This window comes from Thermobia domestica, chromosome 14 (genome assembly GCF_964235325.1).
Source record: "Thermobia domestica chromosome 14, izTheDome1.hap1.1, whole genome shotgun sequence".
Lineage (NCBI taxonomy): Eukaryota > Metazoa > Arthropoda > Insecta > Zygentoma > Lepismatidae > Thermobia > Thermobia domestica.
This window is the reverse complement of record NC_137467.1, coordinates 37,054,207-37,076,667: the sequence shown is the minus strand read 5'-3', so window position 1 is coordinate 37,076,667 and position 22,461 is coordinate 37,054,207. Positions and strand designations below refer to the sequence as shown.

The 22,461-nt window shown below is 37.3% G+C and overlaps 1 protein-coding gene across 1 annotated transcript; it reads left to right on the top strand.

The window, feature by feature from the left end:
• The first annotated feature begins 17,942 nt into the window (after positions 1 to 17,942).
• On the top strand, positions 17,943 to 18,449 carry LOC145669784 (uncharacterized). Its single transcript, XM_081738126.1, has one exon. The coding sequence runs from the start codon at positions 17,943 to 17,945 to the stop codon at positions 18,447 to 18,449; it is 507 nt and encodes a 168-aa protein (XP_081594252.1).
• The last annotated feature ends 4,012 nt before the right edge of the window (positions 18,450 to 22,461 follow it).

Below are 22,461 nucleotides of genomic sequence, written 5' to 3'. Positions count from 1 at the left end.
CATTAATAGGTCTTATTACGAGTTCTTCCCAATATCTAACATGCCCTTTCCTTACCCTGTGTTCATCCACAGTTCCTAAAAGCCAAAAATAAATTTTCACTCTGGATTCTGTTAGCCCCCCCCCCAAGGAAAACTAGAAATTTCTTACAACATAGACAATTTACGATATTCCGGAATGAATAAAGTATCTAAAATTGGCAAGATGTCCATTAAAGTAGACATATTGAATGATATTTAATTTTTCTCCTTAATTCAATTTTTAAATATTGATGCACGGAAACAAAATTAGCATAAAAATGCAAATATAATATTATTTAGAAAACCAGCTTACTAGCGTCGTTGCATTATCACGTACTTGAAGCCATTTTTCCAAGTTTAACACGTCTTCTACTGATGTACATGGAATTGTGCAGCTTTCCGGTAATTCACTTTTGCAGGCGATGTAGAATTTGCCGTTTTTAAGTGGTCCTTCAGTAAACAAACATCATTGCTTAAATCTATTAGCATATTTTTCATTTCTGCAAGGTGTCTTGCAACTACTGCAAAACCTAGAATGAAAACAAAATGGGAGAAAATTAATACTCAAATTTTTGTAATAATTACTCTCAAATATTATGTTCTTGTTGTGTTTAAGCATGACGTGTATGAATTTTTGGATGAAAGAAAATAGTTGTTAGAAAAGGTAGGCGGATGGGAAGGGACGGTAGGCCGAAGCACCAGAATACCATAAACACACCATTTGCCGTTTAAATTGGGAATAAGTGACCTAAGTATATCTAGGGTTGTTGTATTTTAAAATAAAAAGAAAAAGAGATAGTAAATAAATAAAATAAACCTGAAATACAAAAGAAATAAGTAATTTTTAATTTACTCTCACTCACATCTTGGTAAATACTTGATTTTTACTGAAACACTTGACATTAAGTTGTGTCCACAATCATGTGAATATGTTGGCCTTACGTCCAACCCCAGAAAATGTTTTCTTCAACAAAGGTACTGAGAAGTTAATAACATATATTTTAACATTGTAAATATTTAATGTAAAATAACATATAGTACAGTATTCATATACGTTAAAATTGTACTACGTTACTTTGTACTACACGACTATTCTCTAAAAGTCGAAAGTAGAAGAAAAAATGATAACTACGGGAAGTTTTATTTCTCGAGATATTTAAGTGATTTTTATTATCCTCCAGTGTTTAGATACTTATCAAGTGTGTCTCTTTGTTTTAATTACAGTATTACATTCTTGTAATACCTACCAACTAGGTGAGCCTATATTCAGATCAAGCTGAAAAGAAAACACGAAAATGCCTACCTAATGTAGATACGTGTTAATTCGCCTGATCTGGCATGTACCACAACTACTTTTAAAAATTAAAACTTTAGAAGGGATTTTTCGAGCAGAGCTACGTCTTTCATCAGGCATGAAGCAAAAGAAACTCAGGGAAAACTAAATTAAGATTAAAGGAAACGGACTATTTACATGGAGTCACCAGCGTGTCATTGTGCCAGCCAATATAGTTGAGTTTGTACCCAGACTTCCAGAAGAGCAAATGCACCCTTATTCTGCACATTCTTTAATATTAGACAACAAACCATAGTAGGCGGTTTCAGGGTTTCAGAATTACAAAATATCCTCTAAAGCCTTTGTAATTCTTAAACCTCATATCATTCACTCATGGTTGGTTGTCTGATGTTAGATCATGTGTAGAATAAGATGGATATGCTCTTTTGGAGGCGTGGGTACATAATTGCAATTTCATTGCCATGAATAATGGGAATGCTTTGTAATTCAGCTTCTGTTCAGGCAAAATAAAATGGTGGAGAAACGTAAGAACAAATCTGTAACTTCATGAACTGTTACTTCATTAAAGTTCTAAGGGTGGTTGGAATACAAAGTTATTCATTCGGTCCTGCGTTGCATAGCTGCGATGGTTAAAACGAACGTATAACTCCAAATTTTAATATCATGTAAACAACACGAAAAAAGTAAAATTTTGGCAAAAATGCAATATTAAAATCAATCAAAGTAACTTACTGCACGAGCACTCCGAAACTGTGGACGACTGGGGATAGGTCGAGTTCGAAATTATTCTTGACTTCCGCCTTCTAACAGCTGATTGTCAGGTGATGTATTTCTATCTGAACTTGGTCTACCTTCTGTAACTTCTGCTGAGAAAAAAAAATAAAATAAAATAAAAAAATAAACTCAAATGAAAACTTTCGCAGATTATTCAAAATATTAAGATCATATTCACAGTCATACATTAAAAAATACGCTTTCTGGAACAGGGCCGCAAAGAACAGGTAGATTCTTTTAACATTTTAAACGACCTCTACTTTCAAAGCAGTTTTTTTGAGTCATGCCGATTTTCACATTTACCTCAGATATCGTAAATATCTAATTTTTTGTACGAACTTTGGTTCCAATCAGTTCTAACAAGTACGCGTGGCACCCATTTTTTTAAAGAAATGGCTGCCACGCCTAAGTTTCACACTCAACCAACATATTGTACTGCAACTATCAATTTTTGGGCAAAATTTGGTTCCGATACGTTCGTAATTGCGGCACACATGTTTTTTAGACAATTAAATGCCAACTATTTTGGACTTTTCTTGATGGATCATTGTGATTATCTTGGTCAACTCACATATTACAAACACCCCAGCCAAATTTGGTTCTGTTCGGGTAATAATCGTGGAAATTAGTATTTTTTTTTTTTTGTTTATATGGCCGCCATTTTGAAATTTGCCATCCGATCATTCTGGCTAATGACTTTTGAGCCAAGTTTGGTTTAAACCCGTTTCAAAATTGTGGCAGCTATGTCGTACACAAGCAAAGCTTTTGTGTCCGGATGTGATCAGAAAAACTGTCTAGAAATTTTCCGGAATTTCAGATATGAGCGTCTCTGCAATAGGTATATTCCTGAAAAAATCTTCGTATTGGCATACAATGAATAATGTTTACAATTTCAGCAACTTAAAATATCAGTTCCACTCTGCTTTTCTATAGTTGTATCTACGTTAACGCAGTTTGAAATGACACGAAGATTCGTTTCGTCAATGTATGCATATAGGGAAACAAACTCAATTTTAACAATAATAAAGTGTGGACTCTGCACGGAACGACTCTGAGTGAACTTGTATACCACTTTGGAATATTATTCACTAAAAACAAACATATATGACGAAACTAATTTTATTTATTCCCAAAAATACCTTACTTGACAAGATGCAATTTGTAACAAGACCTCCTCAGACGCACTGACTTGTCACGTAAGGGTGTGTGTTTTTTAAATAGCATTGCTTTGGTCTTTTTTTTTTGTGCCAATACTCTGTATGGTGCAGATATTTATTTTAAAGAGTGACAACTATGTGACAGGACTGGGGATAGACCCTGGTACATTTTAGATGCCCTTACAATGCACTTCCGACTGCACAAACCAGTCACGCTGCACAGGTAAAAAGGAAAGACCTATCGTCAAAATCGAATATTTGGTCACCAACGGCAGGAAATTGCACCTTGTCTGCAACTGTGCTCAAATCTAACTAGTATGAAGGTTATTCTAACAGTCGAACTCGCGATAAATCTGCAAAAATGTTATTCGGATTCATTTTTTGAGTATTTCTTTGCACCCTTCACCCCCACCCCCACCCCCAACCACCTCCAAAGTGTTTACACATTTATAAGGCTCTTATAACGAAGATGATGATTGGTGTTCTACCCGAAGGCAGGTCTTTGACACAAAGGTCCCTGGAACAGTCCATTAAATGCGTTTTAAATTATTTTTTCTTGCTTTTCTACATTTTTGCCCTTTAAGGGGGTTCCACCCTTTCCCCTTCTTTGATTTAGCCTCCCTCCCGTCCACACAGATAGCCTGGAATCTCCAAAGTGTGTGTGCACATTTCTGAGGTTGTTCTAACAGAAGACAGTGCATTAAATTAGTGTTTAATAAAAAATTATTGTTTTTCATACATTTTTGTCCTTTCAGACCAGGGTTTCACCCCACTGTCCGATTTACTTCCCCAACGAGCCTGACCTGTACTTTGAACAATAAACAATCTGTAAAAAATTCATTCGAATCAGTTTATGCATTCGGCAGAACACACAGACAAACAACACAATGGCCGGCTTTAATTAAGAGAATATAAAGAGTACATACCTGCATCACATGAAGCTGGTTCTTATGGTAATGAACGAGGCGGTGAAGGTAAACTTAATGATGAATTCCTGTAATTCGTCCGACATTGCCCTCTTACATAAAATTCATCCTCACTATCATCATCATCACTAATTAATCTACTCGGACGCTTTTTCTTCCTCTGAGGTCCCCCTGTAATTTCGTTATCATTTTTTAGATTCGATTCATCCTGGGCTTGTACCAGCTTTCTTCTTGCCTTGAGTAGGTCATCTGAAAAATAAATCTGAGTCACTTTATGTAAAAACACCCAAAACGGTATGAAGACGGTAATGAAATTCAGATGTGTAAAAAACGTTTGAAATTCTTTCAAGTGTTTCGTTATCAGAACAAATTTAATACTACAGTGTTCATATTTTCAGAGCTGGGGTCTAAATTCAGGTGTCGATCGCTGCCGAATTTGGATATTCGACGTCTTTAAAAGGTTAGATTAAGTTTGATAACAAGCTGGAGCTTCTCTGTATAACAATAAAGCAATTTTACTTGTCAAGAAAAAATAAAGTAACCATTCGGCACAAATTGACACCTTGAAATGGTTTTGTTAAATGTTTGAAATCAGCCAGTAGTCCGCACACCTTCTGTGGAGCACTGGCTTTTGGTTATATTTGCTGCTTTTCCCATATGTTGGTGTCCATGACGAGTACATTAACAGTTGTCATGGACGCAAGCTCTGAAAAACTCTCATTTGCGCTCAAGTTTACACATAACCTGCGAGCACTACAGTGCGCTTAAAGCTTAAACATGGCCGAAATGTGGCATCCGTCAAATCGCTTCATTTTTACAAATGTTGTAGACAATGACGAGTACATTAAAAGTCACTTGCGCAAGCTCTGAAAACTCATATGTGCGCGCTACATCGCGCTCGAGTTTACATGTGGCTGAAGTGTAAATCACTTGATTTTTACATATGTTGTAGCGATCGACACCTGGAAGCTCTGAAAATCGTATGCGCGCGCTACAGCACGCTCGTATTCATGTAAACTTCAGTTGGAATAAGATTGTTTTCACATATGTTGTAGAGCTTGCCGAGTTTAAAAATCATTTAACAAGAAAGCCAACCTGGCCGGCGAAGGCCAATAAAAAACAAAGCGATTTGACCTAAACCATATTTCGGCCATATGTAAACTTGAGGCGCTGAAACGCGCGCATATGAATTTTCCAGAGCTTGCGCCCATGACAACTTTTGATGTAGTCGTCATGGGCTGCAACGTATGTGAAAATCAGATAATTTAAGCGGAAGCCACTGCTACTTAAGGGGTGTGCACTTTTGTGGAAGCACCAGAAAACCCAAAACACATTAATTGTATACGAGACTAGTGCAGCCATCTAACATTGCGGCTGTTCCTTCACACACATCTTGCTTTTTTTGCTTTGTATTTTTCCTTTCTATCTACTTTCTAGTGTCCCGTTTTAAAACACGTCCACAGCTTTCTGCAGCCGAAGACTCTTTTTGAAAATTTTGAATGATCTTTCACAATCATCGTGTATGGGGAAAGGTTCGCCGAAGGATGGTATCACTCAAACAAGTCAATACGGTGAGTGATACCATCCTTAGGCGAACTCCCCCCCCCCCCCACACACACACATACACGGTGATTGTGAATTTAAGGCTTTGTTCATGAGGAAGAACATTGATACTTTTCAAACAGAGTTTACGGCTACAGAAAGTCGTGGACGTTTTGAAACGGGACACCAGAAACTTCGATAGAAATGAAAAGTAAAAAGACAAAGAAAGCAACAATTCATATATATAACATAAAGAAGAAACACACATTAACGTAAGTTTCCAAGACATACAAGGAGATAACTCTATGAGACTTGTTATATCTGCATTTTGTTCGCTCATCCTAACTAAACGAATTTGAACGCAAAACGATTAATTGAAACGGGTATAATTCCCTATTACACTCGACTGGAAACTAATTAAAATCGAAAAGTAGCTTATTTAATGTGACTTATAGGAATATGCTTTTACTCTAAGTATTAGCTGAGTCAATATACATTCATTTTACCATTCAGCAAGAGATTTCAACTCCATAACACTTTAAACAATTGTATCCGTTACGATTTTCTCCTACTTCGTGGAAATCGGTTCACTTATACCTTGAATATCTATAGTAATCACAGAGTATTGAAAGAGTTTTATTGTTAAATGGATAGGAGGCATTCCATACGAATTCACCAGAGGCATGTTGCTTCATAAACACAGATTTGGCTGATATTTATATTACTGAAAGCTACTGTTATATAGGTAACAGACATGCAATATGAAATTATTCTAACAGATACTGCAGAAAATACAGGGTGTTCAAAAAAGTGATGAATCTTCCCAAATTGGTCGTTTCTGAAACACACCCAAGAAAAGGAAAAGAAGCAGATCTCAAAAACTGTTTGGACAGTTATAATGATTTGGGTTTTATTTGAAAGCGAATGATCTGTGTAAGCCAATCCCAAAAATCCGAGAAAAATCTTCAGCATTATACAAAATATAGTACCCTAAAATACATCCGAAGAGAGAACTTTTTTAATGGTGAGTTCCAGGTGGTAGAACAAAATAATTTAGTACATCACATTATAAAGACATACACAATAACATATCAAGGAATTAAAAAGGTATTATTTCTGAGAATGAAATTATTATAATTTTACTATACCCTTACGTGGTTGCAGTCTGAAACACAAGATTTGTCCATATTTCAGCAAAGACAATTTTTTCTCGTCTCTCTGGAACTAATATATCGAGTATACCATTATAATCTTATATGTGGGTGGCTTGCGGCATCAACTTGACTTTTTGATGGCATTTACACACACAGACAGAGTGCAATCCACGGCTAGAACTACCATTACAAATTACAAAAAAAAACATACTTTTCAACCTCGCGATCTTCAAATTTCATGAAATTTGGATATAATAAGTACTTTATGAGAGAAGAGTATTTTCAAAATAACAGCTCTCAGTAACGTACAATTTTCATGTTGCAGAGTTGCCAACCTTGAAATGTTAAGTAAATTTTAACATGCAAGGACGAAGAAAACCTTGCATAACTTTGGCTATAGGTACGGCACAAACGGCGTGTAGGGCTTATTTTAAAGCCAAAACATTACTCTTTCATTAAAAAATAAACATAATGATATTAAACAGGATTTTGTTATCCGTGCCATGTAACATAATATTTGACCTTGAATATTTCAAAAGGTACTTTTTAACTTTATAACACATACCTGGGGTGCGGACGGACCCCACACTTCGTTTTTGCCCTATATTTTCCCGGTTTGATATACATTTTTCTTGACGGATCATGATATCTTGTTTTAGGATGTTGTGAATTTACTCATAATATTTAACCGCTGGTTTGCTTTCGCATTTAGAAATTTTAAGAACAGTTGTTAGAGAGATTACCCTTTTATTTTTTTTTGTCTGTTATGTTTTGTGTATGTTATTGTGTATGTCTAGATAATGTGATGTACTAAATTATTTTGTTCTACCACTCGGGATTCACCATTAGAAAAGGTCTCACTTCGGATGTAATTTGGGGCAATATTTTTAGTATATTGCTGAATATTTTTCTCGGATTTTTTGGATTTAACATGCAAAAACTCCATTTTTAGTTTACACGGATCATTCGCTTTCAAATATGCCGTCTCCTTTAGCCTATCCGGCATAAGGGTGGGACGTAAAACTGCAAGTTTTTCGCTTTCAAATAAAACCAAAATCATTATATAATTGTCCAAATATAGTTTTTGAGATGTGCTTTTTTTCCTGTTTTTGGGTGTGTTTTAGAAACGATCAATTAGGGGAGATTCATTACTTTTTGAACACCCTGTGTTTTCTGCAGTATCTGTTAGAATAATTTCATATTGTATTTCTGTTACCTATATAACACTAGCTTTTAGTATAATAAAAATCAGCCAAATCTTTGACTATGAAGCAACATGCCTCTGGTAAATTCGTATGAAATGCCTCCTATACATTTATCAATAAAACTCTTTCAGTGATAAAGAAAATAGCAAACACGCACGAACAGAACCCGGTAATGGGCTATTACGTTTCATTCTCTACAAATTTGAATATCAACTGAACATTAAACTTCGGCCACAAAAGAAGGGCACAGGGCCGACTCGACACAAGATCAGCTACGAAGATTATCACGTTAATATTATCTCATTAAACAAACTAACATTTTTTTCAATAACATCTACATTTTGTTATTCCATATCGGTGACAAAGATAATGAGAACAAACCTGTGTGATAAAGAACCTCTTTATGGTGTGTAGAGGCCAATCTTTCGTAGGCGTACTATTCTCCGCTAAGAGATTATTATATTTAAACATTAACGTGCGAGGTGGCCAATACGTCTCTCTTTTCCTGGGAGTCAGCAAAGACTCATGTACGATCCCGACGCCTCCGCCACTGTCTTCTTTAAACTCAACAACATGACACGACAATTTCATTTTCCCCTGAAACAATCAAATACGTTAATGATTGTCATTATCATTCCAGTCACTCTGAAATCACTTTCGATCAATTTATGATCAGTTCGAAGGGAGATAGTTCAAACCGGGATCTAGCTTCAGAATCTAACCGAACTGAAAAAATACATCTATCCAAGTGTTGGGCAAACTAGTGCTATTAAACCTATCATAATATGGCACGAGCCGCATCGCCAGGTGTTACAACTTCAATTGCTCAAACGAACTGATCTAATAATGACATATTTAAACAATCACTTCAAGGTTGTGATAACTAGACCTAGGATTTGCACCAAAAATTAGAAATGTATGCACTGAAAAGTACAAAAATTCGTCTTTACATACTCATATATATATATATATATATATATATATATATATATATATATATAGAGAGAGAGAGAGAGAGAGAGAGAGAGAGAGAGAGTGGGCCATTTTAATCAATCCATGGAAATATCTGAAAAATGATAAAACAGAAAAAATTTTTGAAGTACACGTTATATATTGCTCAGGGGAAAACCAATTCTGCCAAATGTACCCCTCCTCGCCCCCCGTAAATGGGGGTAACGGGGGGTAACTTTGAAATGTCAAATGGAAACATGGGTCGAGTAATATCTCGTTCGAAAGGTCTTGGAAAACTAAGTAACGCTGTGCCAAAAGATGTTTCATATTGTGCACCAGTTTCAAAATGGCCGCCATGATATGGTTTGGAAACTCCAGTACCCGTAGTATGAAAACCATGGAAGGTAAATGAATGGAACAAAATTTAATTCGTAAATATCATAGGCATATCGAATGGTGTGATCCCTGTGGCCTCCCTAAAGGGGTCTTGGGGGCTAACTTCAAAATTTCAAATAGTAACATGAGTCGAGTGGTACCTCGTTCGATAAATCTTGCAAAATCAAACATATTGCAGGAGAAAACGATTGAGGTGAAATGGCAGTGTTCTCAAAAGGCCTCCGAAACATAGTATCCGTGTCTGAGAAAAGGTTTAGTACCTGTAGTATGAAAGCGACTGGAGATAAATCAACAGAAGAAAAACTGGAGTAGCTAACTGACGTAAGGCACATCGAGAGGTGTTGTCTGGGTGACTCCAAGGGCCAACTGAAAGGTGTCCGGGGCCAACTTGAAAATTTCAAATAGCAACTTGAGGCGAGTAACACCACGTTACATAGACAAATTAATATCAAACAGCTTCTGTAAGAAAATTTTCGACATGAGACACCGTTTTCAAAATGATCGCCAAGACATGGTGACTGTGTCTAAGAAAACGTCTAGTGCCCGTAGTATGAATACGGTTAGACATAAATGAAAATAACGAAAATTAAATAGGAAAAACACGGAGGCGTTTCAAGGCTCGAGAATAATACAACAGAGATAAAAATATTAGAGTAAAATTGCCATAATGTACAGAGAGAAATCTAAGTCCTGCAAAATAATCTCTCCCTGCGCTCTGTATGTGAGTGGGGTTGAAAGTAACAGTGAAAGTTCAAATGAGAACTCTACTTTAATTCGCAAATTAAGGCTACCTTACAAATAGGCATGGTGTGGTTGGAACATTTGTTTGTAAGGATGATGCTGTAGTGACTAAAAAAAGAGAAACCTTTTTGCAATGCGTGCTGGTTATTCAGAAAGCATTTCGGGGATATACGTACACATCGTTTCGTCCCTCAAACTCACAATATGACATGAGTGCTAATAGTTAATCAAAATGTAACTGTGGCCATCCGCATTAACTCAGTGCACCAATTCTCTATCCATGAAGTCTGCCTTCCAAACAGCATTGGGTAAGTCAAGCGTACGCCCGAACCGTTGTCCGGTCGGACATTGAAATTTTGAAGTTAGCCCCCAAGATCCCTTTATGGAGGCCACTGGGATCACAGGGATCACACCATTCGATATGCCTATGATATTTACGTATTTCAATTTTGTTCCATTCATTTACCTTCCATGGTTTTCATACTACGGGTACTGGAGTTTCCGAACCATATCATGGCGGCCATTTTGAAACTGGTGCACATTATGAAACATCTTTTGGTACAGCGTTACTTAGTTTTCTAAGTCCTTTCGAACGAGGTATTACTCGACCCATGTTTCCATTTGACATTTCAAAGTTACCCCCCGTTACCCCCATTTACGGGGGGTTCGATCCCAGCCCCCGCCAAGTGAACTTTGTGGTGGACAAACACCGTGTGTTCTCCCGTTTCCTCCCACTTTCTTCATTCCACCATTTCATTCATCACTCATCATCACCGTCTCCTTTAGCCTAACCGGCATAACCGTGGGACGTAAAACTCAAAGATTTCATTTCATTTCATTTCATTTCCCCCATTTACGGGGGGCGGGGAGGGGTACATTTGGCAGAATTGGTTTTCCCTTTTAGCAGTATATAACGTGTACTTCAAAAATTTCTTCTATGTTTTATCATTTTTCAGATATTTCCGTGGATTGATTAAAATGGCCCACCCTGTATATATATATATATATATATATATATATATATATATATATATATATATATATATATATATATATATATTGCTTTGTTTTTTTAAATATTTTTATTTCAAATTCCAAACTTGGATATTTAATGAAAAACAGACGATAATTAAAATATCAGTGTAAATAATAGTCAGCGTTCCCAGTTATTTGATTTGTCGACCGTGAATTACCCGACTTTTCCAAATCACTATTTACATAATTCCTGGACTTTTTTTTTAAAAAAAAAAGCATAGGTCTATTTTTCCGAGTAGAAGTTGATTATGCAAGTACAGTTTTATCTGTACATGTGTACTCGGCGTTAAAATGCCGTTACATCTAATTTAAAGTGGAAATATGAAACCTGTGGCTCGTCGCAAGTCGAATCAAAAGAAAAACCTGCTGTAGCAAAATAACGCTCTAAAAACGGTTTGAGAAATATAAATCCGTACTTCAAATTGCGCGACTTTCCCAGATCAGTGGGAACGCTGATTGAACTTTTTATGGAGGACGAAACAGGGACGGGGATATTTTCCTGCTTACCTGAACTTTATGTACACATTTAAACGAGATAGAGGCTATAATAGGATCAAAATGTGTGAGTCCATTAGTGTTATGGGTGGTTAGGAAGAAATATAATGAAAAATAATACCACCTGATTTTATCTAATTTAACAAACACGAGATATGCCTTAATGCCATTTTACACTAGATACATTGCCACATGAACTATAAAAAGGGGCCGATCAGCGCTATTTGTCAGGTACCATCTCACCATTTGCCTGCTAGGACTGAGAGAAGCTCTGGAAAACCAGGTTAGGATCGTCGGCCGTAGGAATCGAACTCATGATCTCCCGAATAGGAATTCAACAGAGCTAACTAGCATGGTCTTTAATTCTGTTTTCATGAACTTAAGGTGTACGCAAAAACGCGGATTTTTCTAACATATATATATTTCCCAGCAACCCTACAGTACTTTTCTTATTACTCATTAAGCTTACAGTCGTGGAGCAAATTGTGAGTTTCAGGTTACTAGTATTCTATAGGAGATATATTCAATTTTGAGGACACTGAATTCCGTTTTTAATGTTTTCTTTTTCGGGAAGAGGTGATATTTTCTTAGAATGCCCGAAACCTCTTCAAACTTAAGAAATTTTGTAGCCCGAGACATTTTGTTTGACACAAAATGTCAACCATATGAAATCTGTATATGCTATTTCAGTACATGTAAAAATAAATTTAAAAAAAGACTCTAAAACATACTAAAATTCACCTTTTTAACTTTTTAACCGTAACATGTATGTGCTAAGATGATTCTATACAACAATTTTTAAAATTTTCCAACATCTAACTTCTGGACACTTGTACAATTTATAAAAGTCTCGAAAAAACCTTATAAGGATGTGGTGTTTTGCCCGAAGGCGGTCCTTTGAGCCGAAGGTCCTTGGACAATGTGAACCCATGGAAGTTTGCCATTGCCTTCCGTGGTATGATGACGTCCTAAAGACGGGATTACAGCTTAAGTGGGGTCTGAAACACTTGTACCGCCGTCGGGAATCGAGGCCAGGACCCTTGATTACAAAGTGACAAGTGATACACTCATCCACGGGGTACACTATTAAAATGAGCTTAACCTATGATAAGAGAAAATAACTTTAGTACAGTTACTTTATTGGGTACCTCAACTTATCTGAATACATATAGTTGAAGTGTAATAACTTGGACAGATAAACCCAATGGGCGTGTTTTCTTAGGTGCGGAAACCAAATTTAAAACAAATTGGGCATTCTGTAGGTCGTTGCGGGGGGAGGGGGTTGTGGTTAGAGTAGGGTGGCCAGACGTACTGATTTTCACAGGACAGTACCGTTTCTCAAATAGCTGTTGTATTCTCTTGCAAAGACTTGTAGAAAAGCGAGAAATGTCCTTTTTTAAATCTTCTGATTTATCTTATTTGCAATACTTTAATGTCATTCTTCATTCTTAACATACGATAATTTAAGTTACTTCTGATGATATTGTGGTATTCTGCCCGAAGACATGTCTTTCGGGGGCAAGGTCGCTGCGAAAGGTGAACACATGGTGGTTTGCCATTGGCTTCCATAGGATGATGACGTTCTAAGGACGGAACTTTCAGTTTACGAGAGATCCGAACTCCCTGTCCCCAACGGAAATCGAACCCGGGACCCCTTGACTAGAAGCCCACAATCTTATTCACTAAACCACCGGGGACACAAGTTACTACATTACTGGCTTTCTGAATTTCGGGAATAATTAATCCGGTTGAAAAATTGTTGAATAAAGCAAGTTTTTCCAAAACTTCTTTTGTTTTGTTTTGTTTTATAAGATTTTTGCTACTTCGCGTACAGGAAATGCGATTCAATAAAAAATAATTGTCGTGTTTGCTTGTCACGAAGATTTCAAGGGAATTCCGTCTTTTATGTAGATAGACTTGTGACCAACAGCTCAGACTAGACTATGGATGGACAAAGGTAATAATAATAATAATAATAATAATAATAATAATAATAATAATAATAATAATAATAATAATAATAATAATAATAATAATAATAAAAAGCATTTCTCGCACAGAAATAGGCTCAAACATTTTTGATACAAACCAAACAAGCTTTCTCAAATTTTAAGATGGATTAACCAAACAAATTTTTAAACCTTTTTATTTAGTGAGCTGTTGTGTAAAAGTTCCTTTTTAATTCATACGTATCTCACAGTTATGTTTGTGGAGAATTTAGATAAGAAAATAATTCTATATTTTGTAACATGTCCATTTAATTAAAATTGTTCTTGCGAAACAATTATTTTTTAAAATTCATTTATAACTGTGTGAAATACGAACACTATTATTCTCTAATGTGGAGATTACTAATCTTACATACTTCCTATCACCCCATTTCTGTCGTACTCACGTATCTCAATTTTTCGAACACGCGAACCTCGTCCTTATCGACGCACATGTTCAGCTCATTTGCTATGTGGATTGTAGACATAAATATCAAATTGAAGTGTAGTACTGGTGCTGTATTGAATTTAATACATTATGTATCTCATGTGTTAATACAGCACAAGGTGGCGAGCTTGAGAAGTTTCTTAAATTCCCTGACCAATTTAGGTTTTTGTAGCCTGGAATACCCCTGTCAAAACTCCCCCCTTCCTTTGTGTGACATTAAATATGGTATTTCATTTAGCACAAGGCTCAAAACGTTACTATAACCATTCCTTATATCTTCATTATACAATTTTTATGCAATCTAACCTAACTTTATCTAACATGAAGTCTGTAGTATGTATGGAGAACCAAATAACGTAACTGCCGAATTTGCGGTAATTGTGTACATTGCAATCTTCATTAGTTCTATCGTACGACACGCTTAGTAGCTACTCGGTGCTGCCAATGTACTTGAAAACGGGCCGTTAACAATCAGCGGTAATTGTTACGATTAGTAACTTATACAGTGTTGTTTATGCCGCTATTATCTTTCTCTCTTTTGATTACTAATTATGTCTAGAATCCAAAACACAAAAAACAAACATCAATAAATGCACTTGGAGGGAAAATCACCCAGGTGTTAAGAGCGCGCATTGCATGCGCAATCACTCCCACCACCACCCCTACAAGAAACTTTCCTTTCTGTCTCACAGGGTTGGTATATTATTAGAATGTAACCGATTGGGTAATATTTGACGTTAGTCACTTCGGAGTTCGTGCAAAAAATGGGGGCCAAATTTAGCCAAAAATAGGAAGATTTATAGGAGAAATATGTTAACCCTTTCCAGCCCGATTTTTTTTGTGTGTTGGAAAAACATATGTTCACAGTATTTCCTGTTGCAATGATGCTACGTCCTAGATCCTCTGTTTTGCTTCACCGCGAGTAAGTAGAGGTACCAAATTTGACCCAAAAGAAGAGTGTTATGATTACCTGGGGAAACTGCATGAATTAATATTAGATTTAAGGGAAGTTCCTCTAAGATCGCGCGGCCTCTAAGAGTACGATCAGTAACTTGCCAGATCTGGAAACGCTGTACGATGTTTGTTTGTATTTCTTCAGAAGCGTTGTTGTGTGAAAGATGGTTGTACGCAAGTTTTCTTCTTCCAGCATCTGTGCCCTACGTTTTATTGGTAAGAAAATATTTTTGATGCTTCCAGTGTAATAATTGAGTTTCCACTAATTAATGTGTGTAGTTGAATACAGATATATTCTATTTTTAAACTTAGTGTCAAATGTTAGGTGTCACAATCAAGTTTGGGTATAGGGCGGATAAAATCATCATGTCTGGAAACTACTGCACCCTTGTACGCAAGTTTTCTTCTTCCAGCATCTGTGCCCTACGTTTTATTGGTAAGTAAATATTTTTGATACTTCCAGTGTAATAATTGAGTTTCCACTAATTAATGTGTGTAGTTGAATACAGATATATTCTATTTCTAAACTTAGTGTCAAATGTTAGGTGTCACAATCAAGTTTGGGTATATGGCGGATAAAATCATCATGTCTGGAAACTACTGCACCCTTGTGGTAGATTTATAAAATGAGAGTGATTCCTCTAAGAGTACGCATTTTCTTTCCTTCAAGAGTACGTGCGCACTCTTGGAGGACTATGTAGACAATTGAATTTGACTATCAGAGGAGAACTCCTTGTCAGATTCTTTCCCAATTCTGACATCATCTATACAGCGTTTTTTTTAAATCTTGCTTCAGCTGCATTAGAAACCCTACAACTCTAAACCGTATAATTACCTTTCATCTACAACGAAATAGAGGAAAATTAACACTAACTTATCTATTGGAGCTTTCCTGGCGACGTATTGTGAAGAAGTCTTCCAATCATACATACATGAGTATACATATTCCATACACTCCATTGCACCATCATATTTGCCTGAAGATGAGGACGATGTCAGCCCTCGAAACGTCGCAAGATATAACAGTATTCACCTGGCTGCTAGCCCGAGAAGACCTCTTCACTAACTAATTTGTATAGAATTAATACGTGCAAATTTTCGCTGTCTTGAAATTGTTGTCCGTCAATGAGTTTGAACAGGTAATTATTCCTTTTTTAAAAATTCTAGGATGAAGAATGTCGTGCTAGAAAAGAAAATCGAACCGGACCCTAGTGTTTACGGAAGACGTGATGGATGTATGAAGGAGACGATTGCAAGATGGAGAAAGTAAAAGAGGTATTGCTGCTTCTCTTGGCATCAACGAATCCACTCTTCGGAAACGACTAAAAGTGGTAAGAAAAGCCGACAGTTGTTTTTGTTTCGTTTTAATGAGTACAATCAGGGGCGCAGAAAGGAATTGTTGCTGGGGTGTAAATTGTGTATTAAGCTATACAAACCTAAAATAAAATATTTTTAGAAAGTATACCAGATTTTAAAATGATGTAGGCCTACTAAGCTAGTAGCTTAGTTAGTAAAATAAATTTTCTGCATAACGCCTACCTCACGCTGTAATGGATATGCTCCTGGATGCGGTTATTTTGTGAATTCCAGTACAGAAATGGGCCAAATGTGTAATTGCTAGTCTTAATGGAAATTACATTTATTTTCACAAACGTTTTCAGAATTAGGGTAAAAATCATCTGTCTAGACACCATTATATCTGAAGCTTACGCCTATTCATATCTGAGCGTTGAACATTATATTTACAATTATTCACAGGAGAAAAAGGTTTAAGCTAGTAAACAAATGTCAAGAGGAAAATTTCTAGAACGTTGAATGACAGAATAAAATTTTAGTTTGTTCTACTTTTAACTCTTAAGTGTTTCCTTGTAGCACTCAGTAATACTTCAAAATGCAAATCATAATAGCAAATACAATAGTCCTGCCTGAAACCGGGACCCAACACTGCGGACTTACTTTCTGAGGCAAAATGAATAGGCTTAGAAACTAAATAGGCTGAGGTATGATGTGGATCACCGGTGATTTACATAGCTTACTAAAGCAATACTAATGTGAATCACCTGATTTACACTATAGCAATGTTTTATTACACTATTACTAAAGTGAATGAAGTAGGACAAGATTTCAGAAAAGAGAGTTTGATTATTTCAGAATCAGATGACGACTGTGACAAATTTGAACCTACTGCATGCGAATTAACCTTGGAAAAGAGTCTCATAATTAAATTAACTAACATACTGCAATGATTTTTTAAATTGGATTTTGATTAGTTATAAGTTCCCTTTTTTTCTTTTTTATAAATTTTTCCAGGGTACTGTTCCAACGTCTCTGGGACGGATAAAGCCAACATTTAACCCTCCGTAAGAACAGGAACTGGCTCAATACGCAAGGGACCTGGACTCCATGTTTTACGGTATCACACGCCAGCAACTGATGAACCTTGCGTTCGACTATGTGGAGAGTAATAAGATCAACCACAATTTCAACAGAGAGAAGAAGAAAGCTGGGAAAAATTGGGTATATGCATTTTGCAAAAGGAATAACTTAACATTGCGCTTACCGGAGAAATGCAGCCTTGGAAGAACAATTGGTTTCAACAAAACTCAATGCACAATATTCTCCAGCAACTTGCAGACAGTATTACAAGACAAACAATTTCCATCTCATAGAATGTTTAATATGGATGAAAGTGGCATTTCAACTTTCCCAAACAAAATTTCAAAAGTACTTTCGCCGATCGGTAAAAGCATGTGGGTAAAGTTGTGTCTGGTGAGAGGGGTCAGACGATTACTGTTGTTTGTTGCATGTCTACAACTGAACTTTATGTGCCTCCACCCACCATATTACCCAGAAAGAGAATGAAAATGGAGCTGTATGAAGAAGCACCTGCAGGAACTTTACCACTGGTCTCAGATTCTGGATATATAACCAGCGAACTGGTTTTGGATTGGTTAAAACATTTCTCTTACTTCGTGAAGCTAAGTCAGAATGACGAAGTGTTGCTCGTTCTTGATAACCACACTACACACTGGATATTGGAAGCAGTGCTGTATTGTAGGGATAATTACATTACCTTGCTTTCTCTTCCTCCTCATTCAAGCCACATGCTACAGCCCCTTGACAAGGGGTTCTTTGGACCTCTGAAGACTGCCTATGCAACTGAGTGTGACAAATGGATGATCAACCACCCGGGGCGAGGAATAACACAAAGAGACATTTCCGGCATCTTCCGCATTGCATACGAAAAGATTGCAACAATTGAGAAAGCTAGGAGTTCGTTGGAGGCTACAGAAATCCACCCCTTTAATCCTGATGTCTTCAGCGAAGTAGACTTCCAACCTTCGGATGTCCAACCGATGACCAATGAATAACTGTGCTCTGCTGACAGCGAAGGGAATGGTGCAACAACATCATATGTTCCAGATAAACCAGTAGCAGTACATCCGTCAGCATGTCTGCGCCTACCTAAACACTCAGGTGTACAGAAGAGAAAAAGGGCAGGGAAGAAGTCTGAGATTAAGACATCGTCACCATTCAAAAATAATCTTGTAGCATCCTTATAAGCATCTTGCAAGAGGAATAAGCCTAAGGATCAAGTTGATGCCAAGACTGAAGGAAGAAGATGTTCTGTTTCTGCAGACCAACCAAAATCTTCATCCAAGGATAAAGACTTCTGCCCTGGATGTGGTGAGCAGTACATGGAATTCATCTCCGAGGATTGGATGCAGTGTCATGCCTGCAAGAAGTGGTGCCACAGGCCTGTTCAAATTATGAGGGCCTCGATGTTTTCAAGTGTGATAGCTGTTAATGAACATTAAAAAAGGTTTTAGATGAAAATTTCGTCGCAATGTTTCTATTTGTTTTCTTTGTGCATATTAGTTTCTGTTTAGTTTTTAGAAAGTGCGCCTAGTTTGGTATAATTCGCCAGTTTTCAATTTTATTTTATAATTTCACTTTCTATGCCTAGGTTGATTGTAGCTTTCTCTTGGTTTCCCTCATTATCAAGAATTTGTATAATTTTGATGTTGCACTTATATTTGTATTCATTTAGATCAATTTCTTCCAAAACTATCACCTTCATTTTCCCACTCTGAACCTGCTGGAGGGATGCTGGTAGCGAAACACGTGAAGCATCAGTTCTATTAATAAATTCACTATTCAAATCAGGATGGGCTAACATGACATCTTTGCCTACCATCTGCTTCAACTTCTCGAAAGACTGCTCACACTCTTCATTCCATCTCCATTTCTTGCCTTTCTTCAGGAGAGTGTACAGAGGTGCGGCTACTTCAGCTAAATTCTCTAGGAACCGATGTTGGTACTGCAGGAACCCCAAGAAGCGTTGTAAGATCTTTATACTAGTGGGAGGAGGATATTGAAGTATTGGCTTGATGGCTTCCGGATCCTTCTTGATCCTTTTCGGTGTTATAACATACCCTAAGAAACGCCTAACCATTCGACAAAAACTTGATTTCCTTAAATCCAGGTTGAGATTGGCTTCACGAATAGCTTGGAATAATATCCTGAGGTGTTTTATATGTTCATCGAAGCTGTCATCTGCAATTTGAAGGTCGTCTATATACCTGACAAATGATGAACCAAGTTGTTGGATCGGTAGCACGTGTTGCAATGCCAAAGCCAAAGATCCATTAATATAACCGTAGGGCACGACGGTAAATTCCCAATTTTCACCTTCGAAATTGAAAGCGGTAAACTGTCTGGACTCGGGATGTAATGGTATCCCATGGTAACTTTGGACGAGATCAATTTGTGTTTGGTACGGCTTATACTGAATCTTAGCAAATATATCTTCGATAGGCTCCGCTTTAATAGGTTTCAACGATACGTGCTTCTTCACCTCACGGAGGTCTAAGCACATTCTTATATTGTCCGTTCCCTTCTTTGGGACGACAAAGATCGGATTACAATGTATAGACCCACTGGGCTGAATTAACCCTGCTGCGAAAAGTTTCTGTATCTCTTGTCTAATCTGTGGGCGATACTTCAAAGGGATGGGATATTGCCGGCGTACAATTGCACCATACGTTTTTACCTCCATCTTATACTGATAACCTCTGCAACGTCCTGAATGATCCTTAAATATATCACGATATTCGCTAAGTAAATTAAATAATCTTTCCTTTTGGTCTTCATCTAAGGCGTCTGCATTCCGAACCACTTCTTTCAGCTCTTCTTCATTGGGCATGTCATACAATAGCTGGCATGACTTGTCCTTCTTCTGATTATGACACAGATAGACTTCTTCAGCGTTCTCTTCATCTGGTAATATAGGTATCATCTCGCATATACTATCATTTGTCAATGACTTCAACATTACAGTCTTATCTCGGAAATGTATAATTGCTCCTAATAACAAGTCCTGGCTCATCTTTTTCACAACAAACACTCGTATATTCATTTCAATATCTTCGATGTTTGCCAAGATTTCAATTTGACCAAGAACTTTTCTACCTTTACCTGAGTAATATACTAAAGTGATATCCGATGCAAGAAATAACCGAGGATGAGACACATCATAACTCACCTTTTGCTACGCTTCTTGAGTCATCAATGAGACTTCACTTCCGGTGTCTAAGAGAGAGACTAATGTCACTCCGTTTACCTTAACCTTAATCTTTGAACTTGAGAGTACCACCTCTTCTACCAGTCCTTTATTATAATCATCTTCAACATCACTTCGTTCTTCGGGGTTACTCGTAGGATGTGAAAAGCATACTAGATATATCTGCTGGGAGGCTCTAAGCCTTTCTGTGGACTTTGATTGCGGGCCTACCAACCCACGGTCGATGCATTTCCCGGTTGGTTGCCGTTTTTACCTCTGATGTGTTCCGTCTGATTCCATTGTGCATGATGGGTTAAATTACTATTGTCCCTCAACAGACTATTAACCGCAGATGGATCACTTTGTCTGGACCTTACTTCAGATTGGTTCCTGATCTCTTCGTTCATCCCTTAGTCGGATGCCGATGCGTCACTTTTGTATCTTCTCCGCTGAAATCGTTTCTCCTTGCGTTTGTTGCCCCGCGTCGATTTCTACTGCTCTTGGTAGCCTCCTTCCTCGTCACTTTGTGCAGTCCGGTTGCTAGACTTGCTCTTCACAACTTGGTGCACACTAGGTTTAGGACTCGCTTTATGGTAACTCTTATCTTGACGGTTCTTCATCTCACAATTTCGTAAACACTCTACACGCTCGATAGTAGACAAAAATTCGGGGAAAGTCTGCACTGGTTTAATCAAACACTCACGGTATTTCCATGGTAGTAACGCAGTGACGTCTGATAACAGGTACGTTTCCGATAACGTAGGACATAATTCACGCAATTTCTGAAACTGTTCGATTGCAAACTGCTTCACAGACTGGTTCATCTTTGGGTCAAACTTAGTGTTCTTAAAAGCTGCTAACTTACTCGATATCACCTGAGTTGATTGAAACGTATCTAAAAGAGATGTCTTGAATTCTTGGTAAGTCTTAAATGGCTTGGGTTGTAGTTTTAACCACGAATGTGCCGGTTCGTCAAGTACTAAGGGGATGATACTTAGTAACTGGGCATGGGACATATTCATAACCTTAGCTTCTTCTTCAATCTTGCTTAAAAATTACAATACCAAGGGACCGTTAAATTCACCTGAAAAGCGTGAAAGATGCTTGATATCACTCAATCTCAATAGCGTTACACTTCCACTGGAAACCTTTGAACACGGTAGTTCCTTATGGTTAATATTTTCTACGTCTTTTCCTGAATAGACTCTTCTCTTTTTATTGGGTGTACCATTAAATGGTGGGTTCTTGTTCCAATTGGGCATGTTTGGCGATTCGACATTAGACAACACAGAAGCACACCGTCGTCCATCTTGGGTTATTGAATTTTCTTCTGATATATTATAGTGTGATGACTCCTGTCTTCAGTGTTTTCTATTTCTACAACATCGTGAAACTAACTCATCTTGATTCGTAGAACCCTCTGAGTCACTGTCTGGGCTTGGATCAACGATTTGGCTCATTGGTTCCTCTGTCACTTTCGATGTTTTGGGTAGTTCAAATTGGTGACTAACCATATGGTCAAATTTCTGTTTCAAATTTTGGATTTGTAGTTCCTGTTCACCTTGACGTTTCTGAATTTCCACCTGACTTACTTGCATCTCTTCCATGTCCTTCCTCATTGTCTGCTGCTGATCCTGCAGCTCGTTGCTAGTAGTCTTCAGTGTTTCCACTTCAATATACAATCGACTGACACCTTCTTGCACTGTTTGCATGATCTGACTTACTTCGCTTAATCCAGAGCGTAAGCCTGCTATCTGCACTTCTGTAGTGTCACGGCAATCAGATTTCTCTTCACGGAGTGTCTGTAATTGATTTTTCAC